At 35.1% G+C, this 26,253-nt stretch overlaps 1 protein-coding gene across 1 annotated transcript in view; it reads left to right on the top strand.

Moving 5' to 3' along the window:
- LOC107185623 (membrane metallo-endopeptidase-like 1) overlaps positions 1 to 26,253 on the top strand; it is a 52,368-nt gene that overhangs the window by 21,485 nt on the left and 4,630 nt on the right. Inside the window, exons 2-7 of the mRNA XM_015573349.1 lie at positions 12,018 to 12,166; positions 18,899 to 19,024; positions 19,631 to 19,876; positions 21,472 to 21,683; positions 23,703 to 23,879; positions 25,505 to 25,999. Coding sequence (XP_015428835.1) covers positions 12,018 to 12,166; positions 18,899 to 19,024; positions 19,631 to 19,876; positions 21,472 to 21,683; positions 23,703 to 23,879; positions 25,505 to 25,999 — 1,405 coding nt within the window. The remainder of the gene's footprint in view (positions 1 to 12,017; positions 12,167 to 18,898; positions 19,025 to 19,630; positions 19,877 to 21,471; positions 21,684 to 23,702; positions 23,880 to 25,504; positions 26,000 to 26,253) is intronic.

The following is a 26,253-nucleotide window of genomic DNA, read 5'->3' as shown; positions in this document are numbered from 1 at the left end:
GCTCGTATGGCCCCGGCCTTATTAGAAATATGATCGGTGTTTGAATCAATATATTGTCAATCCTGTTATTTTACACACATAATGCGTAAGTACATATCTTCGTATTCATTTTTACTCCTTCTTTATTAATCCTCGGAAGACGGACCCGTGGAAAGCGAGCCCAGGTTCGCATAATAAATATGTATAATTTTGATAAAATATGTATAATTTACATATTTTATCAAAATTGTTAGTCTGCGTTTTAGTGACTAACTCCAGTAGTAATCAAAGCCTTGTCTATGGACAGTGATCATTACATAAATTTATAAAGAATGATTTACATTGGTTGACAATTTAGCAAAGACAATTCAGTCCCGTTAAATCTAGTTAATATGAGTTAACGCGAAGAAGGCATGATTGATGTCCCAGCCAATATCAATTAAAGTCAATTGAAATTAGGTAGAGCAAGCTTCTCGGGTAATTCAACCTAGTAAACTGCTAATTTGTATACGTTTCGTAACTTTTAATCGTCGAATCATGCATTATGATTTCCTGCTCAGAGTTGACAATGAGTAGTTTCGAGCTATTAAATTAAATTACATGTATTTTGCCTTCCTCAATTTGAAAGAACGAACGTACTGTGAGTAATAAGAGGAAGGGTTTACTTTAAAAAAGCTTCATCATATTTTGCTTCCTTTCGTCATTTTTTTCTTCACGTTTTGTGCGGAACTCCTTCAATTTTGCCCTAAAAATGATACAGTAGTTCAAATAGACCCTTTTTTATACCTGCACTCGTAATATACTATAGTATACATACGTAGTTTTTAAATTCAAAACATATTCCAGGATGTTCATAAGACTTAAATTTCGGATGTTCTGGAAACGTCCGTCTCGGAAGTCCTATGGATATTCTGAAGATATAAATTTCGCATGTTCTAGGACTGTCCATTTTTTCAAGTCTTATGAATGTTCGTAGGATTTACATTTCGGATGGTTTCATTTAGTTATATTGGCTCAATGTCATTTCATACAAGGTGATCGAACCCTATAAACAACGTGTCATTCTTTATAGAATCAATAGATAACTGTAACGACACTAGTGGTTTTGTGCGGAAACTTCTGAAAATTTGAAAAAATATTTTTTATCTTATACTGTCTCTAATCAACACACAATCAGTATTTTGTTTTGAAAATAAAAATAAACACAATGTACAAACAGATCATAACCCCCAGACCTATAATTTCATTATAATTCCTTAGAGGAAATTTAACCATTTATTTTTTAGGGAAAGTTAATCTTTTATTTATAAATCTAACCGTAATTTTAAACATTTGGGAAACGTTTCTTATACGTCTTTTAAGACATTACCATAGCGTTTTTAAAAACTCTTTAAACGTTCCCAAAACGTACAGAGAAGGTTAGTTTTACACATTTGAAAACCGTTCTGAGAATGTTGAAACAGGACGTTCTCAAGACGTTCCACTTTGTAAATAGGATCTTCCTAGACCATTTAACCCCTTGGGTACATTTTACGTCTGAGACACGTCATTCACTTTTTTCCCCTAAGAGCGGATGACGTGTCTAAGACGTCAAACCAAAAATTAAACTTTTAGGTACATTTGACATCTGAGATACGTCATTCACTTGGTTTCCCTAGCAACTGATGACGTGTCTAAAACGTTATTTGAGGTTAGGTACAATTTTGTTCTTGGGTTCTTCAATTACAGTATTTGGGTGAACATTATTCGCGATACATTGCCCCATTATGTCAAAAGCAAGGAATATATTTTATGATAGTGATAGCGAAAGTGACGTAGAAAAATCTTTACGAATTATTAGAGTCTTGAATGAATATTTTTGGGACACATTAGTAGAAGAGACGAATAGATATGCCAGACAAGTGATAGAAAAAGAAGGTTGTGTAACAAAAAAAAACCAAAGGTGGTTTCCTGTAAGTTCTGATGAAATGAAAGCTTATATTGCATTATGCATCTTGATGTCGCAAATGAAGAAGCCAAAAATCCATATGTATTGGTCAAAAAGATATGCAATAAGTACTCCATTCATTTAGTTTTATTTTGTTGTTATTAATTTATTTTTGTTTTGCAATTCTAATTAGTTGAAGACATCTTAATACTACATATGTCACCAATATTTTAGAAATAAATACATTCTTACGTAAAATGTACTGCCTTTACATACTACTCCAAGCAACCAAAAATTATTTCCGTTCCACATGCAAATATTTTCTCAAATAAATCCGTACCGAAGGGGTTAAAGAACTTAACGAGATCTTAAAAGACGTCTATGTCCCTCTTTCGAGGGGACCTAACAGGGAGATATGGACCTTTTCGAGACATCCTACGAATGTACAGAACGTCCGGAATGTACGTTCTCCGGACGTACATAAGACGTTTTTGTGCTATTTGGGAATAATTAACAGACACTAAGATATTTGAGCTTCAAGCTGCGAAACAAGTTCTCTGAGAACTGGTACGATGGAGGAGAACAATCGCACGCCCATCGTTACTTACGTGTCCGTTATCAATCAAGCAGTCACCGTTCAAGTATCCGCGATCTTTCACGGTTGTTCGCCGATTGTTTCGCTTCTCGAACACTTCGATACGGCGCGGACAAAGTGTGTCAGGGTGATCGTTGCCGAGTTCTCACGTCGCCAGACGGTCACGCTCGACTTGGTGGTATGGCTAATAGCACGGAAATTTGATTGCTCTACCGAACGGGTTGGGCGGGGGGTGGGGGGGGGGGAGTTTTCGTAGTGGCAGCCAATAACTGTGATAATGTGTATAACACGAAACGATCGTTCTTAACCAGTGAACGATTTTCCCTGGCCAATACGAACGATTTGCAATTAGGTTTCGCGCGTGCGTGTACGTACAGGCCGTTGACTTGGTCGCCACAGATCGGCGCAACGCGTCCCGATGTACACTGTCCCTGAAGGAGGTCAATACACCCAACTTGCATCGCGCCGCGAACTTCATTGTACCGCTCCGCGTCGTGCCCTAAAATACACTGATAATCGGCATGAACTAATTGTAAGCTAATTTATTTACATTGTCTTCATTGCATAGGCTTTGGAATACACAAACGTAGGATAGGTCTCATGCTCGGTGATTATTAATTGAAATAGTTTATAAGACGATCAGGACGGTGGGCCAATGGGATAATGCGCCATTTCACGACGTGACTCACGGGTTGGGTCACCGCAGGCAAATATGTTTAGAATAATGATACGAACTAACGTAATGTAGGCCGAGATGTTTAGAAAACTATTCTTTTGTATAAATGTATATTTTATTGTTTCAGATCATTAATAACCTTAAAATTAAAAACTTAGCGTTATAATGATAAAGAAGCGTAACATATTAAAATGAACATATACACCAACAAAATAACGATTCGAAGTATACAGAACAAGTTAGCTAAATCATTGCGTGAAAGTAATATGTTTATAAATATAACATTAGCCTTTCTGATGTTCAGATTTAAATCTTATTGGTTATTTACAGAATCATTTGACAGGAAACATTTCAGTAAGCAACAGAACAAAACATGTTCGTAAACCTATCTTTCCTTTTTTGTAAATAGGTTCTTCTCATATAAAGGGAGAAGCAGCGAGATATTTTGTCGAATCATTAGAAAAAGTATCAATTAATTTGCACGAGAACAGTATAAACATGAATCAGTTTTATAATATACTGCTCAAACCAATTAGAGGGTCTCTAATGGCTACCCCTATTGCACCCATAGACGTATAATACCTAGACCGCGCATTTGGCCGATAAACCGTCAAACATGGGCGTAGCCAGGGGGGCGCAGAAAGGGCCTTACCGCCCCCCCCCCCCTGGACAGAAAAAAGTAGCTATTGCACTACTCTAGAAAAAAAAATTGGATGTGCCCCCTCCCCCCTTCCGGGACGAAAACAATTATATTGCTCCCCACCACCCCACTGATAACCTGGCTATGCTCATGCCGTCAAATATTAGAAAAGATAACATGCTTTAGTTCACCGTCCTGCCTTCGTCTGACATTCATTACTTTCCATTCCCTCTACTTCTCTCTTTCCCAGGCAACGAATACTTCTCTATCGTATCACGCATCGTTAGAAAGACAGGTTGGTGACCGTACAGCAAACTCTTTCTAATTTTTGACACGGCCTGACTACGGCAGATATTTAGAACGCGCGGTCCAGGTACAGTAGGTAGGCATTCGATTCCCTCACTACCGTTGTCTGCACGGAAGACGCGCCCCTTGCTCATACGTATTTCTCACACACGTGCGCGTATCCTACACTGTCGTCCAGCACGCCCAGGCCGGAACATATACGGTGTCGCGTTTAACACGCATATCTCATCACAGAAAGCGCAGTGTATATATAATACTGTGTTTAATTAAATGTTGCAATGTTTTTATTGGTGGAATGAATATTGGTGGTAAATTCATTGCTTCTTGTCTCGCGGATCACACGTAATGGTTAAAAGATGCTAACCAAGCTAGACATATGCCACCAAAATATATTACGAATTATTAACTTTTTCACATAATACCTTAATATTTTATTACGCAGCATGTTTAGATGAATCGATTTATGTAAGAAAAACAGTATTTTTATTCCATAGTATTTCAATATCATTAATAAAAGAACATAATTAACATTGAGAACTCAAAAGATCCTTCACCTACGAAGAAACTGTTACTGCTAAGTAATAGCTCTCTCCATACTAAAAAATTTCTGTGAATACACTTTTCTGATATCTCTAAAAATAACGGAGGTAATTAACATAATCGTAAACTGCGTATATCCAGCCCACCCTATATGCAGCTGCGTCGCACAAATGAACGGCCGAGTGGTGGGGAAAGTGCTCGGGTAACTGGTCACCGATTCCTGTACGGTTCCTGGAAGTTTAGCCTCCTACAGCCCCGACTCGTGCGGGAATCAAATGTCTACTGTATTATACATCTATGATTGCACCAACTAAACGGATCAAACAAAATAAACGCCACAAATTTCATAAATTGTTATTTTTTTCCCTACGATACTAACACCCAGTTTTATTTTTTTACAAAATGGGTTTAACGTCTGCCATACCTATGTGACCCTCCAATTATTTAAAGCAGTGTACGAGCAAGAAATAGATGCCTTCTGAAAACTATGTTTAACTAATTTAACTGTTAAATAAATCTTGGAATTTCTCAACGACTTCCATGTAATTTATTCCGAGTCCAACGAACTTTGCACGTATTTTGAGTTAATGGCTGTCATCCAGTTTTCCTGATTTTATTGGTAGGAATGTATTATGCATTTCCAATAAAGAAACGAGTTCATAATATCTTATTTCTCATTTGTTATCGAAGCAACAGAGACGTGTTAAAATTATCTTTTTAGTAGAATGAAATTAGCGACGATGTAGTCTTTATTAAAACCAGCATATTCATGAAAATGCAATTTAAAGAATCTCGATTATACACTGACGTTAATAAATCATCAGATAATTGGTTGTTCAAAAGAATGAAGAAACTATGTGGTACTGCACGGTTCAACCTGTCCAGCCGGTGTACTTTGACGAAGCATTAACGTGAATTAATTTTCATGTGGCCAATTTCAAAGAGTCTATGTTTTGTAAAGTTTCTCCATAAGGAGTTCAAATAGGACTATATCTTGATTTTCTCCCAAATTCTTCAATACTACCCCACTATTACAAAATTACATTTCCTTAAAAGAATTGCAAAATAAACAGTTAAAAAATATATCTTTCTTAACTGAAATAATTTTTATTGGGCTCTCTTATGTCTCCGCTATAAGCATTCACAAAGCTCATTTTGATCAGTTATTAGTTCAACAGTTATAATTTATTTTAAAAAAATGATAATTTATTGAGTAAATGACACTACATTTAAAATAGTTGAAAAATCAACAATTTAAAAAATTTGCAAAAATTATTCGAAATACGTTTACATATCACTAAAGACTATAAAATATCCAAGATTCGACAAAATTCGAAATGTTACTCCAAAAAGTGTCTGATTTCGTATGGAATCACAAGTATGTATCGATAAGTTATGAATAGTAAAAAATTTACTCTGCTTCGCTCTACGGATATAAACTCGATCAAAAAGCAGTAGAAAGAGCTCGAACTATATTCAAACATTTGGGAAAGATGCTCTTAATGATCATAAAGTACAATTTCGATTTACAAGATTTCGATCTGGAGATACATATGTACATGGTCCTGCAAATACGGTCTCAGAAATATAATCCCGCAAAAGTTATTGGGATTTGTTTCATTTCATATCAATGTAAAAACTAACGGCTGTCATTTTTTCTGACCATATCAAAATATTGTAAATGCCTTTTTGATAGAATTTCTCTGTCTTGTCATTAAAGCATAAATGTAAAAACGACTGAATTTTTCTTTAAACCTCATGCATGCCTCATTTTCTTCAAACCGCAGCCATAAGATGACTTTCAATCAACTGTAACTTTGTTAAGTAAAGACTTCGCTTCTATTACAGTGCGAATATATTAAATGTCTACTTTTCATACGTGACACGTAACAAGTTGAACCTGGTTAGCCTTGGATTTTACAATACTTTATTGGTGAACATCATAATGATAAAACGGGTATCTGTGATTGATTTTAAGAAAATGTTATGTCTACATACATAGGTACATATATATATATATATATGCTATTCTCTTGTTAGATTGAATACCTGATGTCCCCTTTATCATGGAGCCGTAATAAATTCCATGACCGCGAAGTAAAAGTTCGACTATTCCATCCTGTAAACTTTGTTTTAATGTAATATTTTAATAACACCTCGCATCTGAGACATTCCATCGCATTCATTCTTAACTTTTTAATTACATTGACTTATCTTTTAGAATCAACACTTAAATTTTTGTCGTATAACGAAAAAAGTAAATACTTACCGGGATATTAATTTGTGGAAATATGCGATTATTACTGTTATTAATACCAGCCATATAAAAATGGAAAGACAGACGGAGTATATCGTTTCACATGTCTATGCACAAAGATTGAGTTTCTGTGAAAATAAAAATCCAATCTGCTTCGTAAAAATAATCACAAAATTTATGTTATATCTTTTAATAAATTTTAGTGCGTACGTCTTTTTCTTCCTGTAGACTCTTGAAAATACAAATTTTTATTATTACATATTACACGTAGAACTCAACTGACTGAAATACAAATATTTTTTAATTCATAAATCTTTTATCGTATCAGCCTATTTGACTCTTAAAATAACAAGTTAACCTTCGATATGCACTTACATACGTCTTTCGATGGTGTGACACATCTTTGTTCATTCGCCTAACTTTACTCAATCTTCCTGCAATTGAATGTAGTGTAATAGTTCTATTATAAAATACATAATTATTTCTTAAATATTCTTGATTTATTTCTAGTTACGGTTATATAATCTGCGTGGTCACTAACGATAAACAATTACCTAATATTCACTCAGTGCCTAGTAACCTCTGCAAACTCTACATTCCGTGGAAAAGTATGTTGTCTCATCAATCAAAATTTTTTTTAATTGCTGGCTGGGTCGGTATGCATGAAATAGGCAAAAAGTCATTGTTAACGGTGCATAAATTGTAAAAAAAAAAGCAATTAAGTATATCAAGGCAAGTGTGTCAAGGAGCACACTGTAGTATAATCTCTTAAACGCGATAAATGTTCGCAGACAATTGGAAACGCCGTATTCGGGAGAACAGAGAGCAGTCTATTAGCCATATTAGTTCACGGTTGGCTGCCGGTACAGGCAACTTTTCGCTATCGAAAGGCAATCTAGTTTCACACGACGTCACTGTAAAAGTGCATCGCGACCATTTGCAACGTTACCGTCGTACAGTTATTATTTGTCGAGAGTGAAAAGGTAATTGAAAATGATGTATAACAAGTCAAGGAAGAAATCCAACCACACATTATAACGGTAAAAATGCAATTTTCTTCAAAAATGTCAAGTTTGACATAGATTTCCAAGGTCATAACTTGCGTGTGATACTTTTTTCGTATTTTAAACTGATTCTGCGATGTCTTAGCTTTAACCTCGAAAAATATCCATTCTTCTATCTTATTTTTATCAAAAGTTCCACTATTTTAACACAAAACTGAGCAATTTGTTCTACTGCGCGCTGCGGTGCGCTTACCTGAAAGGGTAGACTACAGCAGTCACTTTTGCAGCTCTTTGTGAGGCAAATTTTAATTGATCTATCTCTTCGAAGAGCTCAGTTTGTAGATAAGATTCCAGGGAATATGACCATATTTTTTAAAATTTAAACACCCCTTGCCTATCACAGAGAAAATCGCGGAAAAGGAATTTGTTTACAATTTTCAGTATTAAAAAATTAATTTTACATGCAACAAAAGAATTATTATAGTAGAGCAATCCTTTTAAGTTAAAATAATCGAAGCACGAACTCGGTACGATAAATCGTTTCTAAGATGAAAATTTTTCAATACCTACATCGCGGTTTCACGAAAATAGTAAAAAATCATAAAGTTTGGAGGCCGTTTTTTTTTAAAGTAAATTCTTGGACAAAAAATGGAATTTTGAGTGACCCTATCATCTTTTCCAGGCGCTCAGAACTCGATCGAACACTCCATTCGCCCCGAATAACGTGCCACGTTACTTAGTGAACGGTTTCACAATCTATTCAGAAACGGAAGGCAATCTCCTGGCACAGTATCGAATCGATTCGATCGAAGGTTACTAGAGGACGCCCATTATTAATTGTTACATAGCTGCCGTTGAGTATCAATTACGTAATACGGGGCTCATTGTAACTAGTGATGGGTAACCGAGCTGTTCGAACGTGTTCGAGTAATAAGGGAAAATCACGAAGCTCGTTTGAGCTACTCGAACGAGCTCGGGTGACAGATTTATGATCTCAGGGGAGACCCGAAGCTCTGGCATTCGAAGCTCGAAGCTCGAAGCCTCGGCGCGTAGAGATGTTACCTGTATCCCTCGGATTATAATGTAACACGCATAAATCGAACTATATTTAATAACAATACAATTCACCAATTTTTAATGAATCTTTAATATAGTAAAAGAAATTATAACTGTTTCCTATCTGAACCTCTTTTATTACCCTCCGTCAAAAATTAAATTTATATTCACTCAAGTTATTGCTGAGTTTGTCACGATTACTTAATTCGTCGCTTATTCGTGTATGCAATTTTGAATGATATAAGTAATATTGATGAGAAGGATTAGCTATAAAACTGAGATAAATCTGAAAGTTGCACATTTTTTAAATTGAAAGAACAGAACTTGTTTTGTACGACTTACATGTTTAAGTCGCATACACTTACATTTAGCATTTAAACACCATCTATGCTTAATAAACGAAACAAATCAATTTAAAATATAAAAAATCAAAGAAATTTTGGGTTTACATTAACTTTTTTTAAAAATTGGCTACGCTATTTGTTAATGCCTCTTCGAGCTACCCCAAATTAAAAAAAATCATCGTTCTACGGTGATTTGTTGCAGAGAAAACCTAAATTCTTCCGACTCCGCGAGATATAACGTACAAGATCAATTTCGAGGTCTCGAGCTCATTCGCACGGCCAGCTCTCTCCACTCCGCTCCCGTGCGCTGACTCATTCGCATACCGGTACTTTGTTGATCTCTATCAGAGAAGTCTCTGAATGGATTAATTCGAAAATTAAATAACAGATAATTCAACTCTTCCTCCAGAATTCGTCCAAATTTGAACTCTTAATGTTGAAAAGTGACGCTACAATGATTTTTCAAAAAAAAAAAAATTATCTCGGCTCTTAGTTAACATAGAGTGGAACATTTTATTTTAAAATGTGTAGAAACATAGCAGCTATCGAATGGCCTATACAGCAATTCGATAGAGTCGAAATTAAAGAAGATCTTCGAATTGTTTACAAGAAAAAAAGATACCCATACTTTGGAACCATATTTGGGTGGTTTAATTTAAAAAATTCACTTCATCTGGAAGTGTACGTGATAGTACAACTCTCCATCTGTAAAAAATATACCCTCTGGTTGCTGTCTGATTTGCCCAAGATGTAGAAATTAACTTTTCCGAAGACGCTTTTCGGATAAACGAATGACTTTTTGTAAAAACGAATAAATATTTAATGCTGAAATTTGGCACACTTCTTAACCGTACTGAAGACCACATTCTCTTAAAATTTTAAACTTCTAACTCCGTTCTAAACCTTCCATATCGTCATGATTAAATGTCATTTAATTTTATTTAAAACAAACTTCAATCTTTGAAGATTTATGTATTTTGTTGTGGTGCATTACAAGCCCTCTCCCCCCCGCTTTTCGACCTAGGGGCCCCCGAAAATTCTGATAGCCCTGGGCCACAAAAAATGGCCTAAGTGAGCTACTCCATTGAAACGGCTTAATTAAGTAGAACCCATTAAAATTATCTAACAAAGGTAGAAGATATTTACTTTTTCTCAGAACTTGACGCCGGAGAGGAACGGTTCGCTAAATCATAGATGTTCTCAAAATGTGGATTGGTACAGAGTAATATTGTCTTACATAAAAAAATGAATAGCCTACAACTATAATATGTAACACACTGTTCACTAACATCTCGTTAACTATTAGGTTTAGGACGTATGAAGGTCAACACATTTTTACACAGAATATGATTTTAATTTAACTCTATCGATCTATGGTATAAAAAATAGGTCATTCCGTTAAAAAAAATCACGATGACCTTGAAATCTCTGAAATGCCTCCACCCACAAAAAAAGCACGTACCTTATAAGATGTGCCCCATGATACCATTTACGTTCCACGCCTCAAAATTTTATCAAAGTTAACCTACCGTTAAGTCATTATTCAAGGTGATCAAGTTAGCTAAGACACCCTGTATATGTATAGGTATTAAAATACATATACATATACAGGGTCTGTCACGTAATCGGGATGGGTTATATTTCGAATTTGGTAAGGGATAGATAAAAACTGTAGAGGGAAAAGTTGAATGGTATGGTAATATCTATTTTTCTACAACTTCACTTTTTCTATACGTTTAATAATGCACCCGAAAAATGCAAATGCAATTATTTTTAATAGAATTGCATATTTGTTTTACTCGTATCAATTCCTCGAAACATTCTGCGCGAAAAGGTATTAATACAATGTTTCGTGAGAGATCTCACATTTTTGATAAGTCATACGTTTCGTGGAAGATATTCCACACATTCATTGTAAATACTTGCGAACGTAAGACATGTCAGCGATCAACAACATTCGACTTGTGAGATATCTCACGAAATATTGGTTTTTAAACATTGTACCCTAATACTTTTTCACGTAAAATGTTCTGAGAATTTAATATGAGTAAAAAAAATATGCAATTCCATTTTAAAAAAAGAGTGCATTTACATTTATCGGGTGCATCGTTGCACTGAAGATGAAGAAAGTAAAGTCGTAGAAAAATAGACGTTACCATACCAATCAATTTTTCCCTGAACCATTTTTTCTTCTATCTCTTACCAAGTTTGAGATATAACCCGTCCCAATTGAGTGACACACCCTGTATACATATAATACATGCATAATATGTCAGCCAGCAGAAGAGTTTGAATCCTGCTGTTCTCACTTATTTTTCACGTTTGCATCCCTTCGAATAAAATGATTTTAAACTTTGAAATGATTTGTTCTTAAGAAATAGAAATACACAAAAAACAGATGTAAAATTTAAGTACGTTGAGTACTAAAACCGAATATTTAAATTACCTATGGAAATATAATCGTCATTCCGGGTCATGTAGATCCGAGGAGAACAGCAGGGTTAAGCCAGAAATTTCATATCAATCTTTAACAGTGCAGTCAGTGAAAAATTAAAAATTGAAATAAATGAGGCACATTTTTACAAAATTATTAAGAAAGCAGTTCTTTATACTGGAAAAAAGATACGATTTACAGTGTATAACACTCGAATAATCCTTAATATTGAATATCCTATTTGACTTTTCTTTCGTAGAAATCCAACATGGTGGAAGAGGCGGTCGGCCTTAGAACGAGGATTGACTGTGATAGCAGTTTCCGGAGTCCTTTTGTGCATTTCATTAGCTGTTGCACTCGGAGTTCTGACAGCGAACACCGCGTCCTGTAATGTGTCACACAGCAACGGTAAGAAAACAATCAAATACAACAATAAAACAATCAGGATAGGGAACAAATTTATGATACAATCGAGCATAGTGGTTCTCAATGAAAAAATTAATCAAAAATGCAAAATAAATTTCTTTCGCCCGAGTCACCGTTTCCTAGAAAATTAGATTTGAAAACTTATCTAACATGCACGTATTCATGCTTACAAGAAATAGAAATAGCAAGAACTGAATAAACACGTTAGCCGATATTCGATAGCATATTTATATTCCAAATAAATTTTCAAAATAATATTTTTCGAAGCTAGAGCACTACAATATTTGAAAAAATTTTATTTTTGATTTTCGATTTTATATGAACTATTTAATGTGAAAGTGCAAGCATGTTTGATTGCGTTTGTTAAATCTGTCATTTACAGTTAGTATTACGTAAACAAATAGACTTAATTCAACAGATTAGTACATTATTTGAATAAAGTTACTTTAAAGTCATTATTCAAATAATTGTCCAATTACTTATTTAATCAAATCTAACTTCCAAATGACTATTTTTTTTTTTACGGGGGGAAAACCTTGGAAAGGTGCACCGCCTCCGCTGGGGGCAGAGACGGCCAATGTGGGGTTTCACCCACTAAAAACCCCCCGGTGACCCTCGGACGTAGGGCTGGCAACGAGATCGCTCAGCATAACCGCGACCAGCCCCGCCCATTGCCCTCCCCTATAGGTGTTTAAGGGAAGGGCTCTCCTCTGCAGGGGGGCGATTGCTCCCTCTCCGACCACCTCCTACCTACCAGCGCCAAGGGGTCACCTCTCGACGCTGTCTTCTCGTGGGCCGACCGTGAAAGGAGGTGGTACCCCCAGTACCACCCCCTTGGCCCGGTTGCCCCGCGGGCGACGCGAGGGTCATCGCGGCTGTGACCCTATGAATCGAGCCACCCGCAGGGCAAATTCCAAATGACTCTATGTTAATGCGTCTAATGAATCAAATGATTTTATTTATTAATGATCAATGAATAGTGCCCCACTTGTTTGTCCTTGCGTTGAAAAGCGTGCACATTATTTATTTTTAAACATGCCTAAATGTATACATACATAACGGAAATATCAAACGCCGTTCGCGGTACTAACGTCGTTTACGTGTAGTCGCAGCAAATCTGTCCGTACAGCGGTACAGCACCGCAGCCTGTGCCGCCATAGCTAAAAGCTTAAATAATAGCATTTGAAAATAATATTTAATACTTTTGTAATATTTCTCTATTTTCCTACCATTGTAGCAGTTTTACACAGTTACCAATTACGAATTTTAATATCCAACAAACTTATCGAATAGAAAACAAATGTTCCCATGATTAATAGAAATCTGTATTGCCAATCAAACTTTCAATTTATAAATTCGCAAACGAGAAAACTTTTACTGTTAACCACTGACATCTTATACTTCTACAAAGAAACTAGCAAAATCTAGTACAGGTTAATTTCATTTGTAGGTACACATTTATCACTTCAATATAGTCTCTCTTAAAGAGTAAATAAACACCAAAATCTAATATTAAAAAACCAATGCATTAGGGATCTAACACGTTAATCTTGTAATAGTTAGAATCCCTTATTTTGTCGGTCTTCCTCTTTTCGTCAAGTTTCGGCTGATAAAACAGCATTCAAGATTCTGTCACAAGAAGTCCTGTTACCTACATGTCCAATAACGGTTCTGCAGTATAGGAAATAGTATAAAAGAATTTCAAGCGCGTGAAAGTTGGCCCGACAGACTTGCAATCGAGTCGTCGTAAATTTCATTGACAACTAATGTCACGTATGACCTGTTTCCTCGCTCATTTAAAATACGATTACACTGACTATTAGGTCATCCCATAAGTAATGCGGTTGTTTGGTATATGTATACATACAGGGTGTTAATAAATATGTGAGACACTTTGATAGGGTGGATTATTCTACATACAAAACTAATACGAAAATCAAGAATGATAAAATCACGTTTGAGGCTTCAGTACCGAGATATTCATTTTATTGTATTTCATTTACAGACTTAACTAGGTCATCGATCGATACAGTGTATCAGCTGGGAATCAACTGTTGCAAGTAACGCAATTTCGTCATTCTTGATTTTCGTCTTATTGTTAGTTTGGCGTGTAGAATCCACCCTGTGAAAGTGTCCCACTTTTTTATTAACACCCTGTATGTTAATGCGAATAAAGAACTTTTTATCAGTAATTAGTGGTTAATATATTATCCACTTTTGTGCCAATTCTTCAATAGTTACTGACGAATTTTATTCAACAGTAACATGTAAAGTGTCTTCATGTAGTTTTATAAGACCTCTCGATGGAAGAGTCCTCATTAATGCACTCAAAGATTCTTGAATTCTCTTCCGAATTTATTTACTCTAGCAATCAATACGCTATTCACCATATACCTGGAATATGTTTTTACTAGCGTAACAACATACCCCTGATACATTAAAGAAAAGGTCTGAAGTACTTCTAATTAAGTTAGATTCCATAATACAATAAGTGTAGGTATAATAGACTAAGTATATACATATAATCTTCTATTGTCTGTTAACTTTTTAATATTTAATATAACAAGTTATTCAATTATAAGAGTAAACCGTTTATATTAAATTATTTTAAATTGGATTGTATTCGCGACAAGTTTCATAGTGTTTTCAAGGGTAGAATTACAGTATATAATTATATTCAATTAGCGTATTATTTGCATATTCAATGCTTGTTACGACATCCTCCCCATGGGTCTAGTCAGGTTATCAGTCGGAGGGGGGAGGGTGGCAGAAATATTAAGGGGGAGATTCCGTGGCCCGTGCACTGTGTCCGTGCACTCACACAATCAACGAGAACCGTGTATGTATATGCGATGTACGAGAGAGAAAATCGATTTCGAAAATTCCAACTTCTGTCTCAACAATTGCACAAATGAATTTTTCACGGGTATAGAACTCACGGGTAGACTTCCCTACAGGGTGGTCTGGTCCGAATAAACACCAATAAACACGTAGAATTGAAAGAATTAGAATTTTAGAAAGTGTGTAATTATGACAGACGCCGATGAAAACACACAAGATGACTGCACAAGTCACATTTTGTTAAATATCACACGATTTAATGGTTTTCTCGTCAAACGCAAACCAGACCACCCTGCACAACACTATCACGCTATTGTAGAAATCCAATTTTTGTCAATTTATCATTCCTGGAAGGCAGAAGGCTTCAAGCGTGGAAGGGCAAACCCTGCTATTTGTTTTTGGCCAAAAATTTGTATACAATCGCGGTACAACAAGCAAGCGCTACAACAGATGCAGTGACAGAGATACGTAACGCGATTCTGAAAGCAGATCTCCAAAAATCTGTTCATAGACTAGTTTACCGTGTCTAAGCGGCGAAGCTAGTTGTGAAGTAATTAATACTGAAGAGATATACTTTGAATAAAATGAACGACTTTTAGAATATGGTCACTGTTTAAAGTAATACATTTTCGATCCCGTTATTTATCAGACATACAGTAGAACTCCATTTATTTCACCATATCGGAAACCAAAACAGTTCATATAACTGGATCGGTCATATAATAGAGATCACTGATTTTCCCCACTACCCATGATTTTTCGTTCAAATAACCGGAGTTCATAGTTCGGATAAATGGATTCAATCACACATTTGCTCATTCATCTGCTTATAGTAATGCTTCAATCCTTATTAATATATTTGGAAATAAATTGGCGAGAACTGTAATTTCGTAATGCTTCATTAATTAATTCTTTATTTATTCTGGAAGAAAGATAGAGGTATTTTTTTTATTAATTACAAAGAAAATTAACTACCTAAATTCATTTAAAAACTTCAATAAATGCGAGTTTCTTCAAGTTTTTTCACCTTACAAGTCAATTATATTTAATGCTGGTTGTGCTTCGAACGATTTAATAGCTGCATTTAATGAACAAAATTAGTCAATATGTACATTTAACATTACATTCATATAAATGGACTTATTCTACTGTAGTGTGTACGAGTATTTGTCAGAAGATTTTTTTGAAAATATCATTATCTATGCAAAGAATAACTAGTACTTCTATTACTCGTACGTAAAGTTCTTGCTGTTCTAATTCTTGACTGAACACTCGTTTTACGTGCTCCTCTGCCGTACGATATCTCAGCCAACCGTGGTAACCAATAGTACACATGTGTACCCACACACCTCTATTATATTCTCAATGGCCTAACATAGTACGCTGCATCTTCAACCGTGTGTTTCTCTTTTCTCCCGTTGCCTTTGTTACAACAGACTCAGACAACAAACGGTAATCGCTTGTTTAATTCGGAACGCGTAATTTGACGTCAAGAACAGTGACGTCAATGAGCGTGTCGATTCTGACGCACCTGGGGTGAATCAGTAGGTATATTGTTTTTAGTGTTACTCACCCGGGCCAGATTCATACTTTTCGATCTTGCCCCGACGGAGAACAATGCGGGAGATCGCAGGAAATTCGATTGTATATTTTCATCGAGTGTCGATGGCGGCCACCCGGGTGGTTCATAAAAGAACCGACCACTGAATCACGGGAACATTTTTAGAGATCATCGAAAAATATCGATGTCTTCGGGACTAATCATCGGTACGGTGGGCGCGATTTAGAATGTTTCCTTTTCTTTTTTCGTTTAGGAACGAGAACAAATTCGATCGACGAAGAAAATTAGTAATAGACTACGGTAAGCCTACCGCGTTTTACTACATTCATGACCGTGGATTGTAATTCTTTCGATCCACCTTTTCGAAAACAAGTCGATGATGACTAATGCTAAGGGAGGCAAAGTGTATAATACTGAAAATAATTCTATATATGTGAGTTGTGTCCAGCAGCGAATAAATACACGGCACAATTTATGACGGAACAATACGTCAGAAGTATTGAACAAACTTCAGAAATAAATCGTTAATGTTAACAATAAAATTGCATTTCCTGTAGAGTTTCGTTTCAGTGGGAATTGAATTTGAAAAATCGTTGAATAAGAATTAGTGTGTCGTGTGTAATAAACAATTTAAGATACTGAACGAATGTCAATACAGAAACGTGTGCTTGTTTGTTCTTTTACACAGTATTTTATGTCAGATTAAAGAAATTTCCAAGCGATAAAAGATATTACTCGTCTATTCAATATATTGATAGCTTAAATGTTACATGCTTATATATTTACAATTTTAATATTGATTTAACACTAATATTCACTTATTGTTAGACAGTACATTTGTTACATCCTTGTTTGTAATAAGTTTCTGTTACTTCTACATAAGTTACATTTTCTAATTAGTTTAAAATACCTTTGAGTTATGAATTTTTATTTAAAATGATTTTATTGATCTAACTAAAAATTCTTATTAAAATTATACGAATATAAACTATTAAGTTGTTGTTAAATAATATTAAACCTTGTGCACCGTTCCGGTCAGTCCAACTAGAAATCAATGTTTATTTATTATCTATTTTTAATTATGCTTCTGATTACAGCAATTTGTGAGTCAATTTGACATCAATAGCTAACTTATAATAAACTTTAGTTCAGTTTAATATCAGAATTCTCTTTTAGAAATCCCTGAATGGAAGTTTCTGGGATTAATTAGGCAATATTTCGTAATAAAATTCACATGTTACTAATGTCAAAAAAATATCAGCATAGAAATATATGTAACTGCAAATCCACATAAATCTACCAAAATGCAGTAGTTTCGTGGCGTTGCAGATTACTCCTTCTGAAGAAGGTTTAGAACAAAAATTCAACCATGGTTATATTTTATATATGTATAGGTGGTTCTTAATAACACAGACGAAAAGGACTGAAAAATTTTAACAATTACGGAAATAGCATCGAATAACAGAAAAAATGTGTATTGCTGCTCAAAATCTCACACTTTCTCGTATACCCAAAAAAAAGTGATAAAGTTGCAATTATTATTTTCGTTCATACTGTAGAAGCACTTCTTCCAAAAGTCTGTGGTGCGGTTTAAGTGAATATGTTCTTAACTTTTCGAGTTATCCACAACGTTACGAGGCTACTGCCTTTTTGAAGACTTGTGTGGATTTGCAAATATATTTATAAATTGATGCTGTTTTTACATTACTGAAAGGTGAATTTTATCTGTCAGCTAAGTGGTTCTAGCTCAAGCCTAATTAATTCCAGAAACTCCCATTTAATTATCATTTACCAGCTCCGTAAGAAGATACTTCAAAAAGTGTCTATTTGTTGTGTCTTTAAACAAAGCAACCTCCTTAACTCTTTAAAACCCAGACTCTTAAATTGCCATTTAAAAATGATGAGACTGGTATGTTGTATCTTGTTATTTTCAAGTCAAAAGTATCGATATTAAGCAGACCAATTTTTTTCATTTTTTCTTTTTTTATTTATTTTTGGAGGGAATACTTGAATTGCTCAATTAAGAACGTGGAGATCTACTTCGCATCAGTTAAACTACTAACCCTTGCTGACAAAAGTTAGACCGGCGACAGAATTTGGCGCACTTTCAAAATGTGTGTTGCATCGATGCAACACAGGGCGTTAAGAGGTTAAGGAGTAGAAAGTTAACAGCTATTCAAATAATGCACGAGGATTTAAACCAGTAGCTTATTAGTCCAGCTTGAGAATAAGCCGCTACTAACAATTATTAACAGCATCATTTTGCCTTTTGTTTTGCAATCGCACCCTCATCCGCGCCTGCACGAGTATAGATCCTGTTAACTCTGAAGGATTACCGCTCACAGCCGGCGCCCTGAACGGATATCAACACACAAAAGATATTCAAATCGTGGAGAGAGGCGAAGACTTGTGTTACACACCAGAATGCGTTCACACGGGTGAGTAAAAAAGATTCTTATTTCCTATTAAAAGGCTCTTTAACCCTCCGAGCACGGAAACATGGTCACCGGTCCCTATGCCATTTCTGACCCCACACCGATATTCTACTACTACACAGCGACGGCGAGGCTCGAGCTCGAGGCCCTCACCGATGTTACTACGCAGTGGCGGTTGCTCGAGCTCGAGCTCGAGCCACCGTCACCGTGTATACTATGTAATGATTAGCTGGTTCCACATTACATTTGGATTTTCGTGGTTCTTATTACACTAACTAGAATAAAAATCTTGTGAATTATAAAACAAATTATATTTATTAATCAATACTTCTGCAGCGTCTTGGCCCGGTCGTTTGCATGTAAACAAACATCGGTCGCTACGCGATTTACGCGACAGCTCACAACTGTGTACGTGTCGCTCTCGAGACCGTGTGTCCCTACTCCTGACTCTGTCACTGTGTGCGTGTCGCTCTCGACATCGCGTGTCCCCACTCCTGACTTTGTCGCTGTGTGCATGTCGCTCTCGCGAACGCGTGACCCAGGGATCGTGCTCGGAGGATTAACCCTTTGAAATGTCCATTAATCACAATAAATGGTCATGATCTTCAGCGTCCAGAATATTGAAGAACATGGATCCAGAGGTGGAGCCGTGCGACGACTTCTATGATTTCGCGTGTGGCGGCTTCCTGAAGACCATTAATATTCCAGATGACAAAACTAGTGTAAACACGTTCACCGAGATCAGCGACAAGCTGCAAAATCAATTGAGAACCAGCATCGAGGAGAAAAGCGCGCTAGACGAGCCAAAACCTTTCCTGCTCGCGAAAAATTTGTACAAAGCTTGTATGAACAAGAGTAAGTACCATTTTTTTCAGAGCAAAGAGCAATTATTATTAGATTACATTTTTCTTGCAGAATAAAATAAATATGAGTCAATTTTACAATTCTTGTACTTCTTATGGTTTATTATACATGAAGAAAATGTAAGTCGGTGCTTCTCTTCTTCTTTTTCTCTTTCCAGTAATTTTACCAATTTGAACTTTTAATTACTCGCATGGGGTCATTGTAATTTCGATGTCTTCATAAACGCGTAGTTCATACCCGTTATCGTAATCGGCCCGTATAGCTTTCTGGTTAGGTCTTCTTTATGAGATTCTAGTAATGGCTGACCCTATGCGACTAGTTACGCAAAGAAGCAGACATTGGTGTCCTACAAGACCTCATTCGAACAATTTTGCACAAAGCGAAGTGCAAGTAACTAAAGATTAAATGGATTTTTATTAGATGTACCATTTATCTGAATTTTCGTTTCCTTAACATCCTTTTCTGCTATCGTTTTATAATGTAATATAGAAGATGTGTCTACAGCAAGGATGAAGTGTATAATATAATATGAGATATACCAATGAGTAATTTATCATTTTCTATTTTCAAATTTAGTATCAGGTCGTTGCATATGAAATGAGCGATTATACTGATAGGTATATTTGACGTTACTTTTATGAACGAAAATTGTTAACTTAGCTCCTTTCCTTAATACAGAATTACAGTGTACTCTACTCGTTTCAAGGTATTATCTAACATAACAGTAAAATCGATTACGGTAAGCAATAAAGTTATTTAAGGTAGAACATCAATCTCATTGTCAGTGAAATTCAGCCATTTCCTCCACGTGTATTAAAAGATAGACAGTTAACCAAATACATAAATACACTTTATAAAGATGCATACAATGTAAGTTTCTGTTATTAACAACACTATTTAACGATGACTTACACTCGGCGAAAAGATAACAGCTAAAACAGTCTTTGAAGTGTCATCTTAAAATTTAGTATAATAATTATATAATGAATATGACATGTATCTAACACTCATATTTCAATGAACAAGATGTACTGAGTCTATTCAGTCTAATTACTAATTACTCGTACTGTATGTACTTGTTTTTTGTACTTTGTCTAATGAAATGCCGATAATAAAATGATCATTTCATGTGCAACAACCTAAGACATATTCTTAAAGACACAGCAGCTAAAGTAATCTTATATAGTGTCTCTCATAAATATACCAACCCCCTTAAAATTTATGTATCCTGACCTCACGGAATAAATTACACGGAATAATTTGCTCGTGTTCCGATTCATTGCTTACCAATCAAAAGGAATTTTAATTAGTCAGCTGAACAATTAAAAAACTAGCAGGAGGGAGCTCCAGATTGTGTTCAGGTGGTGTCCCGTATCCCTGTTGATGTTATTAAGGTGTTTCAGTATCTCCAACTGCACGCCGTTCATTGTCGCCGCGGTTAAACTTCCTACATTTATGACAGGCTCTGTACAATCAATGAATTTTTATTATTAACTATTTCATACAGGAGGATCGACCTTTAACAACGTATCTTTGCTTCTAAGGCTTCATTGATGTTTTAATGAAATAGTATTTATTTATTTCAGCGGACATCGAGAAACAAGGTCTAGAGCCTTTGATGAAGATTTTGCGGAAACTTGGTGGTTGGCCGATACTAGAAGGCGAAAACTGGAACGAAAGCGATTTTAATTGGAAAGAATCTGTGTACAAGTTCCGGAAAATGGGATACTCTGTCGATTATTTCATCGATTTCAGCGTCGGCGTTGATCTAAAGAATAGCACGAAACGGATAATTGATGTACGTAAAACGAAAGAAAATTCCACTAAAATTCAGAATGTTTGCCGTGAATTCGCAGATAATATTACATCAGGGAATATCGAAATCGATCGTAAAACGATGTACAAATTAATAACGTAAATCCAGTTTGATGCGTCCTAAAATCTGTCTCACTTAACGGCATCGTGCAACGCGTTTCTAATAATTTATGTTCCGAGGCGACAAGTGGATAACTCAATGTTTACGAAACTTTTTAACATATTTGATATTAGTAACGTTCATCCATGTTGTAAAACAGTAGGTGTTACTCTACATATGTAAACGACTGAAGAAATTGTGAGAATCAAGGGGGTACTCTAATGTAGAGGCTCAAACAGAACGATTTTTTGTGTATTATCTCGTAGTTTCTGGCGTGACAAATATTTCTGCAACGAAATTTGATGAAATTCAAATTATTATCAGAAGTATAGACGTCCAAAGGTAGAGCCGCTCGTACGGTGCAGCGATAAATAAAAACTTTAAATGCGTTTTCCTCGAATCAAGGTTTTTTAACGGTTTAAATGCTGAAGAATTTTCTTGGACATATGCTAAACATGCGGAGTAAACTGCATATTTTTATTGTTTGGAAAAATAATAAAAATGATAATAATTTACTATAATTACATAGGTATAGCAAAAATATTTAAAAAAAATTTTTTTAAATGGAAAATGAAAATAATAGATAAATACTTTCATAATCGCTACTAAGCAATTTGTCACTACTTCTGTCATAAGGAAGGTGGTAGAAGGAATGTTTCGACGCACTTTCGCACGTAATTAAATATATTTTATTAAGAGATTCGTTCACAGACGCAAATAACAGCAGAATAGACATTCGGATTTTTGTTCGAATTTTATGAACTATTACCGACAATACGACCGAACTGTCGACCAAATGTTGGGACTTGTAGCTTATTATTTATTGTCAAGGGTATTTGAAAAGAAGAAAACGCTTAAAACAAACCCGCTATACAGCGACCCGTATGTTACTGTTGATAATTTTGGATAAACGGAGTTTCTATGTGAATGATGCGCTTAACTCCCTAGTCTTCAACGCGGCCGGATTTTGGGACCACACACGCTCTCACATTATGACAAATATCTTCTTTAGATATTGAGATATTGCTTTAATTCATTTTGCCCAATATTCTATACGCTATAACTATTTGATTTCAGGTAGAAAAAAATTCGATTATTTTAAAGTTAAGACGTATGTAACCCCTTAAGAAACTTATGACACCGACTATATCTATGTACAGTATACATGCGATAAAAAAGCGCTCAACCAATTCTAAGTATTACTTCAAACATACCGCAATATAAAAGCAAAACGCTATACAGTAGTATAAATTTATATCTTTTGTTAAATAAATTCCCGAGGATACTGTTGAAAAATATACAGTTACGCTAGGCGGTACGCCCTTAAGTAATTTTTGTTAGAAATGAGTACTGGTGGAAATTCAATCAAATTTTTGCTTTAAAAAATTTACTTATTAATCAGTTTTACATACATTTTTATTAAATAATATTAAGAATTTTGTTTTCTTTAATAAGATAACGCTACTGCTGGAAGACATTCTTCCAACTTTAATTGTGTTCCTATATGCAAGAAATCGTACATATTTAAAAAAACATTCAACGCTACAGCATCGAATTTATATTAAAATGAATCTGTTTTTAGAGTTAATGAAAGATTAGTATCGAAATTAAAACAAAAGTAACATCGTGGAGAACAGTATAATACTTGTAATTGTGAGAATATTCTCCACAAGTTTTATTTATTCCTCGTATGCATTAAAGAAAACACGTGTATAAAGTTTCAAATATAAATCAAGCACTCAGCCCTTGTCTCACTTTTAAACCGCATAGATTAATTATTTTTTAAATTATGTATCCAAAATTTTCAGGATACATTTTAAAATTTTTTCAAGAATGTATACCCCCTAACGATGGAATAACATAAGTATAGTACTAAATAATTAAAAGCATATGTTTTTGCAGCTCGATCAAGCATCTCTTGGCCTCTCACGAGAATACTTGTCGAAAGGTTTTGATGACAAAATCGTGCAAGCATACTACAGTTATATGGTGGATATCGCTGGAATTCTCGGCGCTAATAAAACTCTAGCGGAGACAGAATTAAAGGAGTCATTGGAATTCGAGATGAATCTAGCAAACGTAAGTCTCCATTGTAATAATTTTTATCCGGAAATTCCTTGAAAGCACTCTTTCATTCTTCGGTAATTATTCGTATGAATCTGTTTATCTCCCTAAAATGTCAAAATGGGGACTTTTTGAACATGACCGTCACCACTGTTTTTAATTTTTTGTAAAAACTTGGATACCAATGAGAAAAGCATATTGATAAAACTTTAATGTCCTGCGGGACACTTTTCCTGAATTATAGTAGTTTGAAAATCATAAAACTGGTCCATTTTCGCTTAGCAGAGGTATATTAAAAAAATCATAACTTTGCTTATAATCGGTCGATTGGAATAATTCTTTTTGCGTTAGTTAGGGAAATGTACATATTTTCAAAAAAAAATACAGTATTCCTTTTCCGGAGGAAAAATATTTCAAGGATAATGAAAACGTACTTTATCCTTAAATATTTCGAAACCAGCATCTTCGATTTTTTTCATTTGTTCATACGTTAATTACCATAGTTTCTCGGTAGCAGACTGTACAATTTTCATAGTGGAATCGCAATGGGTTTGGAAGATACATACATATATGTATAAGCATTTTCCTGGAGACATGTTTGACAATCGAACTAATTCTTACACTAAATGCTTGCTGAAAAAAAACTTGAAAAAAACTCAGCTAAAGTTCTTTTCCCTCTTAAATTTACTTGCATTCTCATACGATTAAAACAAAACTAAAGTAATGTTTTTATATATTTTTATTTACACAATACGAATAAAACAATTCTTAAATGGAGATAAAGTATTAAAATGACAAAAAATTATTATTATTTGGATTCTTTGTCGCTGTGTTTGAAGTTGTCAGTGGAAGCAGAAAAAAATTTACATGGAACTTCTCTAGTATTTATTGATACAAAGCAATGTACCTGTTGCGTTTTTGGGATGTGTACAGAGTCGTCAAACCTGCCTTTAAGAAAAATCTCTGTTACGTTATATTCTTCTTTTATGATGTATGCAAAGATCATATTGGGAAGATGGGATTGTGCCCATTCATAAAGTCGAGAAGGAGCCGCAAGGTGATTATATTAAGGCCGTTGTAAACTGGCCTTAGTCGCTGATCGTTTTAAGGTACCACCGAGACCTAAGTTTCTAAGTTTCTAGAATGACCCAAATAATAAATGTAGAAGTTAAAATACTCTCCGAAAATTTTTTTACGGCTCTTCTTTTTCAAAGGTACCCGAAGATAAGAAATTAAAATGACAGACTTTTTTAAATTTAATGAAATTTCAGAATGAAATATGAATTTTTATTTTCAATACATGAGCACCCAGTTTGACACTTATGTCGTTTCGTTTTTAGAGACACTTGAAAATAATTTCTCCAGATTCTTAAAATGATTTTATACATTTCCAGCATGCTGAAGTATACGAAAACTATATAAAGCGTAAACTTTAATAACGTTCAATAGAATGATTATTGCGTTTTCAGTTTAATAAAAGTATTAACGAAGAAAATCAAGTTCTGTTTGTCTTTAATATTCAAAAATTAATAAAAAGAACTTTTAATTTGTATAAACATCTGTCGTCGACTTATGACATTAATAGATTAATATTAATTACCGGCAGATGCATTTACTGACATGCAATATCAATTCTTTAGATTTCCTTGCCGAACGAAAAACGTCGTAACGCCACCCTCCTCTACAACCCCATGACTGTACAAGAATTATCGCAAAGATACCGTAGTATACCATGGAAGGAATACTTCAACACGCTTTTGGCGCCAAGTGTTCAGGTCGACGATGACGAAGTCGTGATAATCAGCGTGCCGAGTTTCATCATGAACTTGGAGAAGCTGTTGGCGATCACACCGAAAAGGGTCCAGGCGAATTATGTGATGTGGAGGGCGGCTGCGTCGTCGGTGAGCTATCTGACCGAGGAGATTCGGAAGAGGCAGTTGCAGTATTCGACGGCGTTAAGTGGAAAAACAGAAAGAGAGGCTCGATGGAAAGAATGTATCGACACCGTGTCCGGTAGTTTAGCTATTAGCGTCGGCGCCCTTTACGTTAGGAAGTACTTTAAAGAAGATGCAAAGAAAAACGCTGTGGAGATGGTGGCTGATATTAGAACTGAATTCACAAAGATATTGAAGAAGGTACGTTGAATATTCATACAATTTTGTTCTTTAACAGAGCAGGTGTCACGCATAGGCGACATCCGTCCATGGTTCTATGTATACTTATCAAACAATGTCAGAAACATGTCAAAAATGATAACAAAAACAGTAAAAAATACCTCTTTATTATATTATAATTTTTTCCTCTGAGTTAATAAATAGTAACCTTTTACAATAAATTGGTGCAGCTCCTTGGGAACATCGACAATTATTTAATGCATTCGCATCGAATG

Source organism: Dufourea novaeangliae, unplaced genomic scaffold, assembly GCF_001272555.1.
Source record: "Dufourea novaeangliae isolate 0120121106 unplaced genomic scaffold, ASM127255v1 scaffold63, whole genome shotgun sequence".
NCBI classification, from domain to species: Eukaryota; Metazoa; Arthropoda; class Insecta; order Hymenoptera; family Halictidae; genus Dufourea; species Dufourea novaeangliae.
This window is presented reverse-complemented; position numbering and strand designations above follow the sequence as displayed.